General features: G+C 35.8%; 2 protein-coding genes, 1 long non-coding RNA gene and 1 other non-coding gene across 9 annotated transcripts; 3 read left to right on the forward strand and 1 right to left on the reverse strand.

Moving 5' to 3' along the window:
- Nucleotides 1-146: 146 nt before the first annotated feature.
- On the forward strand, nt 147-2553 carry LOC18591109 (large ribosomal subunit protein uL16). Its single transcript, XM_007017044.3, has 4 exons — nt 147-287; nt 1421-1922; nt 2041-2122; nt 2257-2553. Exons 1-4 carry the CDS (start codon nt 278-280, stop codon nt 2323-2325), a joined length of 663 nt encoding a protein of 220 aa, XP_007017106.1. The 5' UTR covers nt 147-277; the 3' UTR covers nt 2326-2553.
- Nucleotides 2554-5440: 2887 nt separating this feature from the next.
- LOC148761075 (uncharacterized) lies at nt 5441-9294 on the reverse strand. Of its 2 annotated transcripts, XR_016028457.1 has the most exons (3): nt 8583-9294; nt 7542-7595; nt 5441-6065 (listed from the first exon to the last, which is right to left on the reverse strand). It is a non-coding gene; the product is annotated as an uncharacterized LOC148761075 (long non-coding RNA). The 2 variants fall into 2 exon arrangements; XR_016028456.1 differs by lacking the exon at nt 5441-6065 and having other exon boundaries at nt 7400-7595.
- A 1391-nt stretch (nt 9295-10685) lies between these two features.
- On the forward strand, nt 10686-20922 carry LOC18591111 (zinc finger CCCH domain protein). 5 transcript variants are annotated; one of them, XR_016028360.1, is made up of 8 exons: nt 10691-11106; nt 11221-11397; nt 11695-11808; nt 12116-12298; nt 12733-12897; nt 19882-20061; nt 20476-20515; nt 20633-20922. XR_016028360.1 is itself a non-coding variant. In XM_018128269.2 (6 exons), the coding sequence occupies exons 1-6, from the start codon at nt 10906-10908 to the stop codon at nt 19921-19923; spliced, it is 882 nt and encodes a 293-aa protein (XP_017983758.2). In that variant the 5' UTR covers nt 10691-10905; the 3' UTR covers nt 19924-20421. The 5 variants fall into 5 exon arrangements, 2 of the variants coding, with proteins under 2 accessions (XP_088665978.1, XP_017983758.2); XR_016028361.1 differs by lacking the exons at nt 20476-20515; nt 20633-20922 and having other exon boundaries at nt 10687-11106; nt 12116-12348; nt 19882-20421; XR_016028362.1 differs by lacking the exons at nt 20476-20515; nt 20633-20922 and having other exon boundaries at nt 10688-11106; nt 12116-12303; nt 19882-20421.
- On the forward strand, nt 18666-18772 carry LOC148761076 (small nucleolar RNA R71). Its single transcript, XR_016028687.1, has one exon. It is a non-coding gene; the product is annotated as a small nucleolar RNA R71 (small nucleolar RNA).
- Nucleotides 20923-20997: the final 75 nt, after the last annotated feature.

The raw sequence follows: 20997 nt of genomic DNA on the forward strand, positions 1-20997 counted from the left end.
AAAATTTCTTCTAAGGTCCAATCCAACCCAGGATTTCCAGTAGTTGGGTCAAACAAGCCGACGACGCGCCGACGTGATGGCCCAATACTGGTGGGCTGAAGTTTAAGAAGATTGAATGATGACGCAATCACACACGTACAATGGCGCGTAGAACGTGTTAGTTTTAGCTAGGGTTTTTAACCTTATGCTATATATATAGAGCTTTTCCTCTTCTTTCTCTCTCATTTTTCGAGGGTTTATTTCAGCTGCAGCGGCAAATTTCCACAGACCTGCCGCCATGGGAAGGAGTGAGTCTCTCCGTTAATCTCTTGCGCGTTTTTTTTCATTTTCGATTGTATTGTATTTGAATAAGTAACCTGCAAATGAGTGATTGTTCCGCTTTTTTAAGGAATGGTTGTATAGTTTTAGTGTTTATTTGCTTTGCTTATAGAACACTGTCGCTTTTGTTTTCTTTTTTCCTTATTTTTTTGGAAGAAAAATGAATAGTGATGGTTTATCTCTCTATTTAGTCTGTCTTAGATTTGGTTGGATTTGACAAAGTAACGAGACTTTGCGAATTTTGTGTTTTAATTAGAAATTTATGCCTGCCTTTACCCTTTTACGTTCCATGCAATTCTACAATGCTACACCAATGTTTCTCTTTTTTCATTTTGGGACTTGTGGGGTGGAATCTTAACGAGCTGGTGATATTGCTGAATTCTGTGACTAAATGGATGGATTGCATACTCTTGTAAATGCATTGGACTGATTCGCCATCTCTTAATTGTGGATATGTTGACTTATCTGCTGTCTGTTGATGAATCTGATGAGATGAATTATCTCAAACTGCAAAGTGCCTACATCTACGTTTGAGGATATGTACCTGCTAAACATTGAAATCTTTTTATTTTAATGTTTCCTTTCTTTCTTCTTAACATGTTTTTTTATTCTCCTTTTATAATCTTGCCCTTTTTTTGTTCACTACTCATTTTTTATTTACTTCTCAAGCATTCCGTTTTGCTGCATCGGCTTTTATCATATTGCTTCTAGAAGAGCTTGTTATACTCAAATGACTTCTTACTGGTGTATTGATGGCATGGTAATTGCCATTTTTTTAAGAGAAAAATAATAAAATTTTCTAGCTTATCTATCAATATTTAGATGGAAAATTTTTATGATATGAAGGGATCTGTCTCTGTAATTTAATACATTTAGCAAATGAAAATGAGTCTCCCACTTTCACTGTCCTTTCTCCGGGTATCTGGGTTCACATTTGCAAACCATGCTAGTATTAGATGCTTGGCATTCTGGATTAATCTTTTAGATCTTTCACACTATATTGCCTCTTAAAGGATTTGTTTCAGAATTCAGGATATGACATTTCTTGTGTAAACTATAGCAACTTCTCTAATTGAAATTATCATGATTTATTGGTTTGCAGGACCTGCAAGGTGTTATCGTCAGATCAAAAACAAGCCTTACCCAAAGTCACGTTATTGCCGTGGTGTTCCTGATTCAAAGATCAGGATCTATGATGTGGGGATGAAAAAGAAAGGTGTGGATGAGTTCCCTTTCTGTGTGCACCTAGTATCTTGGGAGAAAGAAAATGTGTCTAGTGAAGCCCTGGAAGCTGCTCGAATTGCTTGCAACAAATATATGGCCAAATATGCTGGAAAGGATGCCTTCCACTTGCGCGTCCGTGTTCACCCATTCCATGTCTTGCGTATCAACAAGATGCTTTCATGTGCTGGAGCTGATAGGCTTCAAACTGGCATGCGAGGTGCTTTTGGCAAGCCACAAGGCACTTGTGCAAGAGTAGCCATTGGTCAGGTTCTTCTTTCTGTTCGTTGCAAGGACAGCAACAGCCATCATGCACAGGAGGCCCTCCGTCGTGCAAAGTTCAAGTTCCCTGGTCGCCAAAAGATTATTGTCAGCAGGAAGTGGTATGCAATTCACTTGTCATAACTGCTTTTAGGGGCTCCGTCTTTGTAAAATGATTACATACTTCACATCTTATAATTATATGGCATTCTAAGTGACTGGCGCTTCTACAATATTCAGGGGTTTTACAAAGTACAGCCGTACTGATTATTTGAAATACAAGTCGGAGAATCGCATTGTGCCTGATGGTGTTAACGCTAAGGTTTGTCTTAGATGTTAAATCTTACATATTTTTCCTTGGTGATGTTTATCATTGGGTTGTTAACACCTTGTGATGAGTTCCTTGTTAATTATACCCTACTATGAACTCAATAAGACGTATTTTTGGCCTTGCAGCTTCTTGGATGCCATGGACCTCTGGCGAATCGCCAACCAGGAAGAGCATTCCTGCATGCTAGTGCTTAAGACATTAAGTTGCTTAAAATATGGGAGTACTTGGCCAAGTCGTAGTAGTATTTTGAGGCTTTTATTGTCATTAATGTTGGTGCGTGATGAAAGAACTTTTGTTTTGTTGAATTCTTAGTGGTATCTTCCTTGGACTGTACTTGGGTTTCAAGCAATTCTTGTTCAACTTTTTCTTAACGGCTAACAATTACGTGGCAATATTGTGGAATTTGCAACATTTCAATTCAATAGGAGTTTTGATTGTTTACGTTTTTATATAATTCTGAATCAGGAATGTTAGGCTACTTTAAGGTCAATCCGGGGCTGTTGGACCAATCGTTTTGATCAAAACGAGGAAATTAAGAAGTTACCCTTGGCAGTGGTCTTGGCCTTGGCTCATTGCTGAAAGGAATCTGACCATGAAGCGCAGATAAACATGATTCACCCCGTTTTGAATAAAAAATGCCCGCCCAGGTTGTGTGGCTTAAGCTCACGCTGTAGTTATTCTTGTTGACCGCAGCTTTTTCTAGTCTCGTCCATGATCTTATTGTTACACAAAGCCCGGTAGCTGCTCAGCCCGGTTCCCCTACTTATGGGCTGGACTAGACTAGAGTGTTCCTTTTTTATGGTACAAACTTAAAAAACAAGAAAGAAAAGAAAACTGCATTCTGCAGGATTGACAGGTTTTTGTTGATCAGTACTACAAGATGCTCCTCGCATTATGCCACATTGCTATTCACACTTTCAAACTTCTTTTTGACCAAATGGAATTCAACTAAATGTTGTGACAAAATCTTACTCCCATATATATAAAAATAAACGAATATCAACCAAAATATGCAAAGATGATTGAAAAACTGCAGCGGTGCTAGCTGTTGCTTCTGCAAATTTCCTGGTTAATCTCTACTTAGAACTTTTCAACCCTGTCCTCTCTTTCAAGGGCAGCATCCTGGCCAAAACGATAAATTTGCCTTGTCTTGTTTATGGTCAGATTTTGAAAAAGGTGAGCTGTTGTTCCAGCTCTGAGCATTTCATTCGGATCAAGTTTCCTTTTCCAAGAAGAAAGTAAAAGAGCGCAATGTAGACACCAGGAACATTATACATATATCCTAGTCAAGCCCACCTCATCTACAGATGGAATCACGAGATGGTAGCCTCATCTTTCCATTTAATAAAGCTCTTTCACACTTGTAAATATTAGATTCCTACTCCCCCACTAATTAACATTAAACAAAGCTACTACTCAATCAGCCATGTTTTGGTGGCTATGTGCCTATGTCTCCCTCCCTGCTTCCCATCGGATGCCTCAGCTCCGAGCATCTACTTAATGATTGATGGAAACCAGGGCGGAGCATACCCTAGCTAGCTAGCTGGCCATTTGAAGTTGATCAACCTGGAACAAGACTCACATTGCTCTTGCGCTTTCATACTAGACTTTTCTGGTTTTTTCATTTTTGTCCATTCGTTGCTGTCTTACTTTTTGTTTGCTTCTGCTCGAAACTAGTTTTTCTTTGTAGCAGGTCTTTCCTAATTAATGTAATTACATGCTTAAGTAAGATTTACTTTAGAAGAAAAAGAAGTTGACGGATATTATGTGTTGCTAACCTCATATGCTGTCAGTCTATTTTTCCATGTTACGCTACACGTTGGGTGTCCCTTTCATTGCAAATAGAGGTGTTGAAGCCAGTCCGCTCAAGCTCGTAGGTCAGGCTGAGTTTGGGCTTAGGTTTTTAGATTGAATCCACTCTGGCTCGAAAGCGTTTATTTTGTAAACAGGATGTTTCAAATGAAAAATTTTGAAACCAGAGGGGAGATGTAAGTATAATTAATCTTAGTTAACATCTAAACCAGAGGGATTGCCTATGCAGTGGAATGGAAGAGACTGGGAAAGGCAAAGAGATTTAGGGAAGGCATCCGGGGATGAAGGATGGTAGCTGTCCATCCTCCATTCCACCAAGTCAATATCTTAAGAAAAGTTTAAGGGGGCGTATGGTAGATAAGAAATGAGGGACATTCCTTGCAATTAAAATGTAGGGAATCATATTGCAGCATTTGGTTGATGTTTTGGAGATGGAAATGTAATCCCTCAGCAATGTCATTGCAATGAGAGAAGAGAATGCCATTCCCTTATCTTCCGGAGGGAAAGTTACTTTCCTTTAGCAAATGGAAAGTAAAAAAATTTTTGTTCCTTAACTTAACCTCTTGAGCCTTTCTCGCCTTCCTACCTTCTTCACCACTTTCTTCCTTCTTGCCTTTTGGCCTTTTCTCCTTCTTCTCACTACCCGTAGGAAGGGTAGCCCGTCACTAACACATTTGGGTCAAATTTCATCACCAAATTTGAAAATTGGAGAGATTGAGACTTTAAGTTTTATGAAACTCTAATATAAATTTTCAAGAATTTATAAGTGTTTTGAAAAAAAATTTGTAGTTTTGATATGTAGGAAATTTACTAAAGAAGTAACAGGATTCGAGAGGAAAATGTGTTTGAGTGCCATTGTTTGAGAGAAAGAAAGCGTCAGGAACGCTTAAAATAATACATCTATCGATAGATTATGTTTAAACGTTTACTAGTAGGTATTTATCTATTAATAGATAATATAATCTATCAATAGATTATATAATCTATCAATAGAATTTTCTATCTATCTATAGATTTTTTTGAATAATGTTTTTTATTTTTAATTTTTATAAGTTTAAGGTAAATATAAATATTTAGTAATTTTATATATTTTAATATTTAAATAATTAATATAAAAATATTATGTTAAATTTTTTAATGTTATTACTTATCATTTTAATGACTTAAAGTTGAAAAGTCAAATTTTATATTAAAAATTAAAAATTTATTCAATTTATATATTTTTTATATATAAAGATAATTTTATCAATTTACATTATATTCTCAGTAAATGCTTACAAACCAAACACTACAATGTAATATAATGCTCTAAGTAATCACATTTTCTGCAATCATCATTTTTCCTTGTTATACTAAATGCTATAAAATTACTATTTTCAGTAATTATATGCTTAGTAATCACATTCTCAGCAACGTACCAAAAGTAATTTAAGAATTAATGACTATAATTGCTTGACATGAGACACATAAAACAGAAGAAGAAGAATAGGGCGCAATTCATAGGAGAAAAGAAAGTGACACTAGCTAGTACAAGTAGTGTTATTTTAAGACAAAGGTTAAAGCGCAGACACATGCCGCGGCTCGTTACCTAGAAAACGGAAAAGTAGTCGTATTAAAAATGTAGTTCAATCGTACTTGCATTCTCGAGAGGCTCCAGGGAAGTGCCTTATTTAATTAAGCAAGTGATTGAGATCAGATCGCTTGTTTATAAAATTAGCTTTTCCATACTTGAAAATGTAAAAGCGTATGCCTCAGCTCCACAAAAGAAGTGAAGCAAAACCGCCACAGACGATATATAAATAATAGTGTATATTTCATTGTCAATTTGTCTGCATGCTATTGCAGCTAATTATTATATAAGAGGACAGTGGATACTGGATACTGGATACTGGATACCGGGCACCGGGAAGAGCAACCCCCATTTTCCTTTTCCATTTCCTAAAAGCCTGATTCCACACGCAGAATTACTCAGTATGTGGCTTAGATAGAGATAGAGATAGAAATACTAGAATATATAGAGCACCCTCCATTCCAACGCAATTCTCGAAGTCGCTCCAAGTTCCGAGTTCCAACCAGTGCGTACACCAAGTCCAAAAGAATAGAGACAAATACTGTAGCTTCCCTGCCCAATTAGCGGAGATCCAATCTCTTCAGAATTACAGCCTTTTTCAGCCCTTTCAGGGTTATTAACTAGTAAGTAGACTTGCTAGTAGCTAGCTTAGCCTTAGCTAGTATATCATCAGTTTTCATCACTTTTTCACAGTGTACCATGTTTTTACGTCCAGTCTTAACGTATTGGGGTTTTACTTAAATCTATTATTAATTGCATTTATCATCACAAGCTAATTAATTATCTCTATTTGTCTATCTCTCTATCTATCTATATATATATATATATATAATATGCCTCAGTTTTCATCTAACTATTAACTACCCCAGTCCCAGATATAAATATATATATGCTTCCACATGAAGGCCTGAGATTAGTTTGTTCATGACATTAATTACATCTTTGACATTTCACTAATTAAGTTACTTATTAATTAGACCTTTTTCCTTCGATGCAAATATTAACACACTCTAGATTAATACCTTACTGCCGCACTAGCCCAATGACGAAGGTATTTTGTTGAGAAATTAAGGACACTACAAAAAGATAAAAGACACAAGCATCATTATTGTTGGTTGCCATGTTTGCTGAAATCTAACTTGTTCAACCGAGCAAAACCAGAAAAGGATGATTCAGCCTTTCGGCCGCGGCAAAAAATTATAAATTTAGAAAAAAAAAAAAGTAAGAAGCCATGCTGCTAAAATCACTACTTGAATAAAAGAAAATGCATGCATGTTTAGCCTTGATGAAAAACACTAGCTAACAATATTAATTTCCACTCACACAACAAAAGAAACAATTAAGGCTAACCTGGATGAGATACACACATCTCCATTTCCATTCCTTACCTAGATCAATACTTGGTAAAATACGATAGAAAGGTGAATAAATTACAGGTGGAAATTTAATTTTCATAGCAAAATTGGTCGGGTTAAGCATTTTAGTTTGATCCCAAGTCCTAACAAGTTAACTCAACTGCTAAGGCCTCAAGTTTTTTACTGATTTTTTTTCTAGTCTTTCGACTACTTAATTTCTTCATAGCTAGATCAGTCTTGTGTAACTATGCAAAATTAGGAAGAAGGAAAGTGACAAAAGGGAGCTCCCTTCAGTCCAAGTACAGAGAGGAGAAGGATGAAATTTACCTCCCGCATCATTCACACATTCACAGTAGCAATAACTACTCCTTTCTACTGCGTTTGAATGAATGAGTCGGCAGCTAATCCAAACCCTTAACCCATCCATGAGTGGACTGAAGGAAGCTCTCTTAGACCATTCCTCTAAACAAATGTACTAACACACACAAACCATTCTTAACTTATCCAACTGTGTGATGCAGTTGATAAAAATTGGTGAAAAAGAAAAGATTCTATAGCTTAAAACACCCACACATACAAACACAGTCAATACACAAGTATAGTTTCAATGAAGTGCACCACAATTTGATGGGGAGTATTTCCAACAATTAACACTGATAATTAATTCACTTACTAGGGAGGGAAGACATTAGACCATAAGTTTCTTGGGAAATCTTCTCAGCGATCACTGGATTTAGAAAAAAATATTAGTATTACAACAATGAGCAATGTCCTTTTCTTTTTCTTCACTTGTGACTGTGTAATACAAGTACAGTAAATTATCTGCTTTGATAACCAACCATGTCAACATTAACGTGAAAGGGATGTTCATTAAAAGGCAATGAAAAAAGGTTGTTGTTGCTCATATTTGTAGCATCCACCCTATCTCAAATCAAACCCCATAAGGATGAAGGAGGATGAAGCAAAAATGGAATAATTAAGGAAATTAAAGTTTTTATTTATTTTGCACAATGCAAATAGGAGCAAATTAAGAATCATGGGGTTGTAAGCCAACCAAAAAAGGACAAACGTCAATTAAGGAAATCCAAAAATGAAAGGCCTAGAAATCAAGACGTTTCCCAAGTAGAGAAAAATGCTCACATGAACCCTAACCCTAATGAGTGATAAAAAGGTTTCTCATACCAAGAAAAGAAAAGTCACTAAAACAGATAATTAGACTAGACAACTCAATTGCTCAAATGGGACAGATTCCGCAAGGCGCTGCGGCCTAGGTCACCGTGCACCACTCAAAAAGAATACTAGATCAAACATGAACTCAATCCCAGGGCCAGGGGTGATTATCACGCATCAACACTAATATCTTTCAAGTGTATGTATGTGTGTGTGTATATATATATATATATAGCACTTTTCAGAGATCTACTCTTAATTTTATCCAGAGCTGAAAATTTAATCACCCACTATATATATATATATATTATATAAAGCAAAAGATCAGCAGTAACCTCAGAAAAAGGCCAAGGGAGCAGTGTTATCCCGGATGTATATACATATACAAGCAGAGCAGCAGAAGGAAGCAGCTAGCTAATTAAGGTGGCATGACACCGATCGAGGAGAGTAAACTAGTTATGGGTTTGAATGCCAGCTATTGCACAAGACAAGAGAAGAAATGAATGAACGAGTCTAGTCTAAACACCAATATCACTTCACTTACCAGTTTTGTGGTGAGGAATGAGGACATTCTTCATTTAAGGCCTGGTCACACCCAATATCTCCAGTACTGACAGCTCTGCGCACATCTCCACAAAGGCTAAATCCTTTACGCTAGAACGACGAGATCAGTTACGGATCCCTTACATAAAGGACCGAGAAATAAACTAAACAGATTAGAAGGAGAAGCTCATGAAACCATGTAAGAGAGAAAGAAAGATGAAGAAAGAAAAGCGGAAAGAGAGAGAGAGGTGCACAAATCACGGAAGATAGGTAGTATATTGAAAGAGGCAGAGGCAGAGGAAGAGGAAGAGGATGCGTCGCTGTCTTCATGAGAGTCAGAGAAGGGAAAGCGATTGAATATCTATACAAATCTTTCTTTTTTCTTTTTCTTTTCTTCCCCTTTCTTTTCTTTTCATCGGAGATTTTCAGGAGATGCTGCAACCCTATATCCAGGGAATGTGTTATTATTTCGGATAATAAAGTGCTTTCTATCTCTCTCCTTCCAGATATACGCTGCAAGTATATTAATTTATAATATTATTACAAGGTAGCAGCAGCAACAAAAAGCTGATCTCTAATCTCTCTTCTCACTCCATCACATAAAAGCTAAAACAAGCTCTCTTTAGTGCCACACCACAAATACAAAATAGTCACTCTAGAGAAAGAAAGGAGGGTGAGTGGTGTGGTGGGGTTTCTTTGACTGTTAATTTGCTTTCTTCTCCTCCTCCTGTCTTGGCAGCTACTGTGCTACCGCTAGCTCTCTAGTTTCCCCCTGGAAACCCTCTACTTGTACTTCCACACCTACCCTCTATCAATCTATCTATATAGAGTGTATAAATGTCCTCTGTAATCTTTTAAAAACATGCTATTAATATTATAGAAACTCAAAAGGCAACGCCAAACTGATCTAAAACATGCTACTAATTATGCTCAACATTTTTTTATTCGGGAAAATATTTCACTATTTTACCATGAAGTCGTGTGAAGACGTACATTATTTGACCTTGATTCCCATCATGCCAAGTAAAAACTGCATTGATAAACATACTTGTCTTTTCATGACTAGACCCACCCTTACCAGCCGTATTGACCGGGCCAAAACCTCTACCATATGTGTAGTATAACACCAAAATATGTCAAGCTCTACAAACCTTAAATTAGGAATGAATCTAAAAGTGCAAGTCAGCGCAGCTTGGAACCTTGTAAATACGCAGTTTTCTTTCTTTTCTTCACGCTTCTGTATATATTAGACATTAACCTCCGAAACTGACATTGCTAAATGATCGCCATTATGCTAATTGTATCTTTTCACTTATCATTAATTTTAAGTTAAATGCTATACAGGCTGGGGTCGGTCTGTCCTATCCTCCATGGGTAGGGAGCAATCTTAAAGAAAAGAAGAAAAAAAAAAATTCCATCACAAACCACAAAATCCCGTATCACAATGGCCACTACCATTAGAATCACTCATCCCATTGCCCACAATTAGATCTCTTCAACTTTGTCATCATCAGGACTACAGTCTATACAGATGCACCTTCGCTTGTGGTATACATATATATATAGTACGAGTCCTTCATCACTGCTACAGTCTTCAGTCTTCATTACTAATAGCAGGCATTTTTGTGTTTTTCCTCCCCCGAATCCTTTTGCCTCCTTAAGCTTCTAGTGAACAAAAGATGATGATGATTGGGAAAATGCTTTGAAATTAACAACGAGTGTGATCATTCTAAATATATTAATATCATTCTAAATATATTAATATTTGTTTATATGTTAAATTTAATGAGTAGTTTTAGAGCAGTTATTAGCAAAGAAGTAAACGTAGAAATGGGAGGAGGATATTAATGAAAATAGACAACACTCCAAGCATAACAATGGGAGGAAGTGGGAATACTTAGTGGCGTAGATAGGATAGAAAGCAAGAAAGCCCATAAGCCCAAAAAGGTAGAGTAAGAAGAAAAACAGTGTGGTATGTAATCATAATGTGTAAAGGAACAACTACAACTATACAATGTCTGGGCCTGTGGGCTGTTGTAAGCTGTAAGTGATTGTGAAGTAGAAATGAAGAAATGGGCTAGTCAAAAAACCAGGAAATTGGGAAATGGCGTAACAAGTCTTGAAAAATTGGATTAGAAATTAGCGTTGACGTCGCATTGCCAAGTCGCTAGAACACAGAGGGAGAGAGGTTTAATCAAGGGAATTGAAAATTTCCTTTTCGGCCTTTGGGAAATGGGAATAGTAAGATAGATTCGGACTTGGCAGATTGAAGCAAGGACAAAAAGGTCGAGTGGATGGATTGAGCAAAGAAATAGGAATAAAGAATGGCTTACAGAAGGAGGCAGCAGCAGGAAATATTGGCATCAGCAGCGGCCGACGATTTGGTAGATGTGGAAGTGGATGCAGCCAAAGCCATAAGGGCATCCTCTGCCCACAAAGATTCTTCTCTCTCTTCCGCTTACGGCTATGGCTCCCTTCATTCGTCTTCTGCTTCTCCTCTCTCCACCCCCACCCCCACCCCCAAGGTCTTTTCTCTCTTTTGTACTACTTTGTATATCTATGCTTGTTACAATCTTTTGCCTAATGATTCTGTAGAAATCCAAACCTTTTTAACTGGATATAGCTGGTTGTTACTCTAGGATTCCCAGTCCCATGAATACACGTCTATGAAAAGTTTAAATGAATCCAAGCAAGGATTTTGGGGTTCTCTCGCTAGAAAAGCTAAAGCCTTCTTGGATGATGATAATGTGCAACACCAAATTGATTCAGATGGACGAGCCAAATCAAAACTGCCTCGGAGGCCAATGCCAGAAAAGGTCAGAATCCAACATTACACTCATTAACCATCATGCTTTTGGTAGCCACAATACTAATAAGAAGCAGCAGCTTCATCACGCACTTTATTTCCTTTTCCATTCGAAGTTCTTGCGGCTGTTTACCTTGGAAATTTTTTTATACTGATAATTGAGTTATATAATCACTTGTTCTAAACAAAACTTTCTCAACTCTGGTGTGCGAGCATTGAATCAAATGCTTCTTTACTTGCTTACTTATGAGTTTTGATTCTATATATATTTGATTATTTATTTGTTTTCACTCTCTGCTATCTGCAGCACCAGAAGATTTACCAGTCACATGATAGCCATCGCCAAATGGACAATCCCACATTGCAGAAGGGCTTAGGTGCAATTGCATCATCCCTAAATTACATTGGTAATGCTGTTGAGGTCAGTTCTTAAGTCCCCTTTGTTTTTGGTAATAAATATATGAATATTCCTAGTATCACTTAGCATTTATTTTAAAAATTGTTTGTACATAATTAGAAAGGAAAAAATTAAAGGGCTGTTATGCTCTCTTTGGCGCTTTTGATCTATTTAAACTATTTCGTATGACTTATTTATATTTGTTGGTAGCCAAATGTTCATGTGTCAATCTATATGCATTTTCTCTGGCATAGAACTTGCATGTCTCTCTTGTATCTTGAAATTGTTTGCCAACGTGTAGTTATTCGTTCTTCTTCGCCTTGCATTTCAGGAGGGTCTTACGATTGTGGAGAACCGGACTGCGGGCATCATTCAAGAAACCCGCAAACATATCAGGAAAAAGCCCAGTGGTTCTGTGCCACAAAATCAGGCAGCTAAACAGCCACAAATGCAGCAGCAAGTACGACTGCCGATGCAAGGGGATCAAGAAATTCAATTGAAGGCATCTCGCGACGTAAGGTGGCAGCTTTGTGTCACTGGTTCATATGATGGATGTATTTTGCTGTGAGCGTTGCTCTTAACCTGTGATTTTCTAGCTCTAGAAGCCTCATTACCAGATTGGTTTAACAGTATAAAAGTGACACAAATGTTTTGAACATGCTTAAGATTTTTCCTTCTTCCTTAAAATGAATTTCTTATATTTGATGTAATCCTTTGTGTTAAAGATGTCTTGAAAACTTTTCGCAAAGCTATTTATAAGCTCAGCTATAGTGGCATTATAAGAGCAGGAACCATATGGACTAATGAGTTTTCACTTTTCTTCATTTAGAAGATGGGTGTAGTTTTGTTTAGGGATGTGGAATAAATATAACAGATCATTTTTTTTTCTATGAAATGATTTTCTCTTGATGATTTTGTGCATAATTTGGCTCTTTAATTTTGTAACAGGTTGCAATGGCTATGGCTGCCAAGGCAAAGCTTCTTCTTCGAGAGTTAAAAACTGTCAAAGCTGATTTGGCTTTTGCAAAGGAGAGATGTGCTCAGCTGGAGGAAGAAAATAGAATCCTTCGTGAGAATCGTGAAAGAGGAGACAACCCAGAAGATGATGAGTTGGTATGATGTTTTCCTCATCATATGCATACATACATACCTACATACATACATACATACATATATAATTTGCTGGCAAAGGTAGCAAACTATACAGAGGAGGAATTCTATACGGTTTGCCATAAATATATATATATATATATATATATATATATATTTCTTCTACCATTAACTTTGGACCATTTTGGAATTAAATTAAAGGTGCAATGTTTAATTGCACCCATCCAAAGATGGGTGGTAAATTTGATCTATCAGCCTAAGTAGATCTACAATTATAAGTGCAATGTTTATCCCTTTTGATTGTGTTTTTATAAGTGAGCTAAAGCAACTGATTAATTTTTTGTTATTATATATAACTGTGTTTTATCTACAATTTGCTTGGCATGATCTTGTATCTATCTTGTGGTACCTATATGCCTTTGCTCGACATAGATATTATGGCTTTTCTTTTTCTTTTTGCCCTCCTTTTATAACTTACAAAAGAACTTGATTCTCCGACACAATGAGATGTCTGAAATGATAGAAGCTGTTTGCATGTATCATTTTCTGGTATCTTCCTCTCATTGGATGAGGGATATGTTGGTTTTACACACATGCAAGCGCACGTGTCGCACAAGTAATATAATAGTAAGTATTGTTTCCACAGGGTATTGTGTCTAAATTCTTACTAAATAGTAAAATTAAACACCCTAATCTTATCCAAGTAAATCTAATTTGAAAATTAATTAAAAATGAAATTAAAGGAACAAGGTTAAACTAGGGAATTAATGCTAAAAATTGCTAGAGGGTCAGTGAATTAAAGTCTAGAACTGTGAAATTACTTTATCTTTCATTTGAATTTAATTTTCCTTTTTATACTTATATCAATGGGTTGGTTGCTAGCTTAGAGTCCAAAGTTATCTACAAGTCTCTGTTGAGATGTTGTAAACATACTTATCATAATTAATTCTCCATATATCTGTAAATTAATTAAGGTAGGTTCACTAAGCCTATACCCTAAATTTGGTTGCACATGGTATTTAGGTATATTTTTATCTGAAATACTAATCAAATCCCCTAAGCTCTAAGTGAAGTGAACACGTGCTATTCAAACCTTTGGTCTATTTTAAACTCTTTGTTAAGTTGCATTTAGAGACCCAATTCAATCTAATTGTTGATCAAGCAATTAGAAGTAATAAGCGCATTCAAGTATTTGGTTCATTGGTTGGTGCATGATCCCTTGTCTCAAGAGCAGGATTCGAATCCCCTTTCCCCTAATTAAAATAAATAAATAAATAGAAGTAATAAGTATAGATTTGAAATAAACAACATAATACCAATTAATAATAATTAAAAGAGAGTTAAATATCCAAATTGCATGAATAGCTTAACCACAATCCTAGAAAAAGCTATTTAGCTCATCATATTCTTAGCAAACATCATTCACAAGAAAGAAACTATAAATACACAACAAAACAAAGTGAGAGAAGGAGAGAAACAAATGTCTGCAGCTTTTTGAGCGTTTATCTTCCCTTCTTTCTCCTCCTTTCCTCTTTTGTTTATGATTTTTCTTTCCTCTGAAGAGCTGCTCTGACCTTCCTTGTTGAAAACCCCTTTAAAATGGCCTATATATACCTCCTTTAAAGTCCTAGAGTCAAAAATCGGGAAATGTTGATTTTAAAAACCCCATGCTGGCACTGCAGTGCCTAACTCTCTGTTTTGTGTGGGAGACATGTCTTCTTGGCTCTTCAAGCTGCCTAGTGCAGAACTGCTGCGGTCAGGCTACTTCTAACACGATTTTGACTACGTTCTGATTAGAACTGGGCGAAGTAATAAATATGAAAGTTGTAGTCTCGTTTTTTAGCTTTTTAATGGTCTAAGAATCATGTTGGTTGGACTTCTGTAGCTTGAGTTAAGTCTGAAATACCGCAACATATTCGGTGAAGTTTGCACCTGGTCAAATTTTACAATTTCTTGTCACTTGATCCTTGTTCTTTTGAGAACCTTAAAAACATAATCAGCCATAACTAAAACTAGGCATTTTTACCATACAAATGAACTAAAATAACTTGAAATAAACTAGCTCAATCATGCGTTAACTAATTTAAAAAAAAATAAAGAAAATTATTTAAAATTGTCTTAACTTAAAGACTTAGCCATTTTATCATTCAAAATATGACAAGATAACTTTATATAATAAAGTTATAACACTCCCAAACTTAATATTTTGTTAATCTTCAAGCAAAATCTTAAAACAAAAGAAAGAAACATAAAAGAAGAAAACATTTAACTATCAATCAGTTGCACCAAGTCAATGTTCACCTTTAATTTCCTTGTAAGTTATTTTATTTCCTCAACTTAAAGGAAATCATAAATATTTTTTAAGTTTACATTTTAACTTGATTGCAAGTACATTTTCAAATGGATTCTTGTGTGTGTGCGCGTAGTCTATTACAATTAATATCATGCCATTTGGATAGGATTATGTTTATATGCAAAATTCAAATTAGTCAAGAGTTTCATATGTTTGCTTTTCATCTCTCCACTAATGTAGATTAACACTTACTTAAGGATTTTTAGATCTTTATCAAGCTTGTAACGTATGGCGAAGGTCAAGGTAGTATATAAGATAATGTAGCTCAAATCACCCTAAACACTTGTCAATCTAGAACCTATTTAAAGCTTGATTTTCCTTCACCAAGTAAACTCCTTTTTCATAAAATTTTTCTTTTGTTCAACACTTTGTTTTTTTTTTCTCAATATCACACCCCTAAACTTATTTTTTTTATTGGGTAGTGAAATGAATATAAAATATTGTTGAACTTTTATTCACTTTTCATCTTTACTACTTTTTTTTCATTATTTAGTTCATCATACTTTCTAAATTTACTTATGCACTTAGGAGAGAGAGATGCAAAAATTGAAACTTTTTATGTAAGGGTCTAGGCTAATAATTAAGTGCTTAAACAAAAAAAGGTTACATTAGGTTCAAAAGGGTATTCTAGGGATAAATAGAAAGTAAGCTGGTTCGAAAGCTCAATCGGTCAAAGGATGGCCTAAGTCATTTCTTTAACTAAGTATAGCCTAAGATTTCGCATCAAGAAAAACTCAAAACAAATTCTAGAACTCAAGATATTAGTAAAAAATTTACATTTTCATAAATCTTCTTTAAATGTACGCAACAATTCAATGCCAGAAATATAGTGCTCAAATTGTGAAAATTCTTATCCTACAGTGATGCTTAACATGAGATTTCGACAGAATACTTAGATAATATTCACATGTACTAAGAAAAAAAGATAACAGGATAGCTAATTTTCATTATTGGATAAGTGAATCAAAGTAATTGGTGCAACTTCTCATAGTCAACATTTTCAAGAAAAAAAAAAACAAATTTTCTAAACTTAAACATTAATCAACTTACTCAAATTGAAACTAATAACATAAAATGGAAAAAATAAATAGCAAAGTTTAAAATTTTAAGCTTTTCTCTAAGCTTAAAGCTAACATTGTCCTCAATATTACTAAAAGTTAAGGAAAGGAAACTCCCTTGGTCTCATTTTCCCTACCCATCATTATCCTTGTTAGCATTGGGATCCTTCGACGTTGGAGAGTTGAAACAAAAAACTACTATTGTAGCCAACGCTATGACGTTGAACTTGTTTTCATCTTATTCTTTTCTTTAATTTTCACCCTTTTGCTTCTTTCTTTAAACTAAATGGAGGCAGAATGATATAGGACCTACAATAAAAAAAAGTAAAACATAATCAATTACTAAAATTTGAAAAATTAACATCTAACAACTAAAATTCAAAATTTGAAATGGCATAAAAGAAATATTAAAAGTTTGAAAACTTAAGTTGCTTCGTAAGAAGCGCTTCTTTATAATCATTAGTTTAACTGATTCATCCCATTTTGCATTTCTTCATCTACAACATACGACTTGAGGCTCATTCCATTGACCATAAGTGCTCCAGTGACCTCACTCTCTATCTCTATTATCCTACACGAATAGATCTTAATCACTTTAAAAGGATCCAACCATCTTACTTTACATTTCCATGAAATAAGTTTAAAGCTAGAATTATTGAGTGACACTTGTTGTCCAATGTGAAAATCAAGACAACTGAGAAGTGGTGGATGATACTACTTAGGCAACTGCTCAGTTTGGATCTGTGGAGGTGGTTGCTTTAACCCAAAGGTTGGTGCTTAATTACTTATAGGTGGAGAAATAGGCTTACCTTTGCCCTTGCCAACCACATCCATTCTAAAGCAATTGAAGGGGCAGGATGCTTAATTGCATTGAAAATATTAAACTCTACTACCTCTTCTCTAACTCTGAAAGTTATCTTATCTTCCTTCACATCAATGAGTGCGTTAGTAGTTGCCAAGAAATGTCGTCCCAAGATTAGAGGAATTTCTACATCCTTTTCCTTCTCAAGCACAAGGAAGTCAATCGGGATGTGGAGATGCCCCACTTTAACCAACACATCTTCTATGATCCCAATAGGGTTTCGAATTGTTTTATCTGTTAATTGAAAAGTAACTGTAATAGGTTGAATGTTCTTAATCCAAGTTTCTTGGCAACAGATAAAGGCATCATTGACATACTAGCACCCAAATCACATAATACTCTAGAAAATTTAGAACTACCAATAGCACAGGGTATAGAAAAATTTCCTGGATCCTTAAGCTTTGGTGGCAGCTTGTTTTGAATAATAGCGCTGCATTCCTCAGTAATTGCCAATGTCTCATACTCTCCTAGTTTCCTCTTTTTTGTCAAGGTATCTTTCGAAAACATAACATATGAAGGCATTTGCTCCAACACTTTATCAAAAGGGATGTTGATATGGAGCTTCTTAAATACCTCTAGAAATTTCTGAAATTGAGCATCCAACTTTTGCTTCGAGAAGTGTTGAGGAAATGGAGGAGGGTGTGTTACCGGTGCATCCTTGACTTGCACTCGCTTGTCTAACTTTCCAACTTCTGATTTATTCTCAATTGGCTTCTCTTGTGGCTTTTCTTGCTGGCAATTATTGTCAACCTCTTTCCCACTCCGAAGGAATACTGCCATACAAGATTCCTCATTTTCCCTCCTTAGATTAGGCTCAGTATTAATCGGTAGGGTTTCCTGAGGCCTATTGTTGACAATATTGACTAATTGCCCCACATGAGTCTCAACATTTTTCAACGAAGCTGCTTGACTATGAATAAAGGCATCTGTCTTAGCCATTTATTGCATAAGTAGCTTCTCCAAGGATGGCTTATTTTCTCGTACTAGAGGTCTAGGTTGATGTGGAAAACCTAGAGAAAAATTCGGTCTCGGAGCTGATGAAACGTCCTGATTATTGTTTCAAGAGAAGTTGAGTTGATTCCTCCACCCAAGATTGTATGTGTTGGAATATGGATTGTTTTTTTGTTGATTTCCCACAAATTGCATTGACTCGGTATTCATAAAACAGTAATCGCTTGAATGTCCCCCACCACAATAGTCACAAGTAGTATAGGGGTTCTGTACTGAATGAACTCCAAAAGAATTAATTTTCTTTGTGAATGTGGCTACCTGAGCAGTTAATGCATTAATGGCATCCAACTTGTGCACACCAGTGACCCTTCTGGGCAAGGCCCTTTCAGAATGCCACTGATAGTTGTTATACGTCATCACTTCCAATAAATCATAGGCATCATCAATTGACTTAGCCATGAGAGCACCACCAGCTGCGCCATCAATGGTAGTCCGAATTGGATTTAACGACTCGTTGTAAAATGTTTGCACTGGAATCCACTTGGACAGACCATGATGTGGGCATCTCCGAAGCAAGTCTTTTTACCTTTCCCATGTTTTGTATAAAGGCTCAGAATTCAACTGCATGAAAGAAAAAATATTGTTCCTCATCTTTGCAAGCGCAGGAGGGAAGAACTTGGTTAGAAACATTTGTGCAAAGTCGTCCCAAGTAGTGATAGAGCTGGTGGGAAGAGAGCTTAACCAAACTTTGGCCTTATCCCCCAGTGAGAAGGAAACAGCCTCAACCAAATAGTGTCATCTATGATCTTGTTGTGCTTGGAGGTATCACAAATCTCTAAAAAGTTAGAAATGTGAGCATTCAGATCATCATTTGGAAGGCCTCCAAATTGAACAGACATTTGGATCATTTGAATGATGGCTGGCTTAATCATAAAATTGTTGGCTTGAGTTGTTGGCTTTCAAATGCTTGAATGAAGTCCTCGAACTAATGAATGTCATAATCCCTCAATGATTGGTTATCAACTACATGTCTTTGAATTTGTTGCTCACCTTGATTCTCAGCCATTGTATTCGATTGATTGCAGTTTTGAGAGTTTTGTCTAAGTAATCTCCGGAAGGTATTTTCGATTTCTGGATAAAAAGACAATTTTCAAGCTTCTTACTCTTCTCATACTCTAGCCAAGAAGTACTTGAAAATAAAGAAAAGAAAGCTTGAATTAAGACTAGTTTGCTTGGTATTAATATCAGCAAAGAATAGAAAAACAATTCCCCGGCAATAGTGTCAAAAACTTGTTGCTGGTTTTACACGCATGTGCATGTGTCGCACAAGTAATATAGTAGGAAGCATAGTCTCCACAGGGAATTGTATTTGATTCTTGTTTTTAAAATTAATTAAATATGAAATTAAAATAACAAGGTTAAACTAGGGAATTAATGCTAAAAATTGCTAGAGGATCAGTGAATTAAAGTCTAGGATTATGGAATTACTCTACCTTTCATTTGAATTTAATCTGCTTCTTTATACTTATATCAGCATGGTAGGCTCGTGATGCAGCCCAAAGTTAAGCTCTAAAATTAAGTCCTCAAGAAAAACATAATCAGATTTTGTGACTGGCCTTTTATTGGACATCTTATTCTTTTATTCCATTTGTAACATGGGCAGCGTCTCTCTTTGTGTGGATTGGAACTGATAATGGAAGCAATTCAGTTTTCGACATGTAAACAATTCCTAAATTTTGATTCTTTTTAATTTCCATTTTCAGATACGTCTTCAACTTGAGACGCTGTTGGCAGAAAAGGCATGACTAGCTCATGAAAATTCTATCTATGCACGCGAGAATCGCTTCCTGAGGGAGGTTGTTGAATACCACCAACTCACTATGCAGGATGTCGTATATTTGGATGAGAGCACTGAAGAAGTCACTGAAGTTTACCCTATCAAGGTACCTTCATTATCCAATATGAACTCTTTGCCTGCTACATCAGGTGCATTACCATTTGAGGCATCTCTTGACACAAGTCTGCAAATAACTCGGAATATCCCTGTCCGCCCTGTGCCACCTGTGGAGTTTGCAGAGGGTTCCCAAAGTTCTGCCTGGCAAAGCTCTCAAGCTCAAACTTAGGTGGCTGTGGATGCAACATATATATCGAAACTTTTTATTTGAATGGTTTCACTTCACATTTAATATATATATTCTTTATGAAGAATTGAGATGTTAACAATATAGCCTTTGATACACCTCTCTATTTTTATTTTGAACCTTGTTCTCTTTTAATTGTTTAATGTCAGGCTTATCTCTATTTTGATTTTTTTTTTTTATAATTGGAGAAATGAGAATTTAAACTTTGCTCTTTAGGCAGGAAGATCATGTATCAACTAATGGGTCAAATGTTCAGGTGCGCTTATCCCTTTCTTGGTTGATATAAGATACTATAACTTTTAAAATTGTGATTTTATAGTAACAGAAATAAACTTAAGCCATTATATACTGAACAATAAGGTTTGAAATGCAGGTATTCTTAATTTCTTCCATCATTTTGTTTGATTGTGGCGTCTTAAAAGTACGTAAAGTTTTAGGGATGATTAAGGCCGAAACATGGTGACCATCAACTATCTATAGCTGCAGGATTTGATGATATGATGTAGTTGGGAATAAAGCTTGGTTTGATTTTTTTTTCCTTTCAACACAATCAATTGTGAAATGCAATGCAGGTGGGTTTAGTTCTGGTGAAATAACTGAGGGATTCAGAACAACTGTTGGGGCTACAACTTATATGATAAGAGATGAGGGCTTGTTCGGAAAGAGCAAAATCAAAATATGGTATAGGAGCAAAGATAGTCTCGGAAAATGCTTCTGAATCTATCTATCTATCTAGAG

This window comes from Theobroma cacao, chromosome 9 (genome assembly GCF_053813885.1).
Source record: "Theobroma cacao isolate CCN51 chromosome 9, ASM5381388v1, whole genome shotgun sequence".
NCBI classification, from domain to species: domain Eukaryota; kingdom Viridiplantae; phylum Streptophyta; class Magnoliopsida; order Malvales; family Malvaceae; genus Theobroma; species Theobroma cacao.

Excerpts from the sequence above, each read along its gene's own strand:
- LOC18591109 (XM_007017044.3), top strand. Across the intron at positions 1,923-2,040 it reads ATTATTGTCAGCAGGAAGTG|GGGTTTTACAAAGTACAGCC; the intron begins GTATGCAATTCA and ends TACAATATTCAG. Across the intron at positions 2,123-2,256 it reads CTGATGGTGTTAACGCTAAG|CTTCTTGGATGCCATGGACC; the intron begins GTTTGTCTTAGA and ends TTGGCCTTGCAG.
- LOC18591111 (XM_018128269.2), top strand. The coding sequence starts at position 10,906 with ATGGCTTACAGAAGGAGGCAGCAGCAGGAAATATTGGCATCAGCAGCG. Across the intron at positions 11,398-11,694 it reads GGAGGCCAATGCCAGAAAAG|CACCAGAAGATTTACCAGTC; the intron begins GTCAGAATCCAA and ends TGCTATCTGCAG. Across the intron at positions 12,898-19,881 it reads ACCCAGAAGATGATGAGTTG|ATACGTCTTCAACTTGAGAC; the intron begins GTATGATGTTTT and ends TTCCATTTTCAG.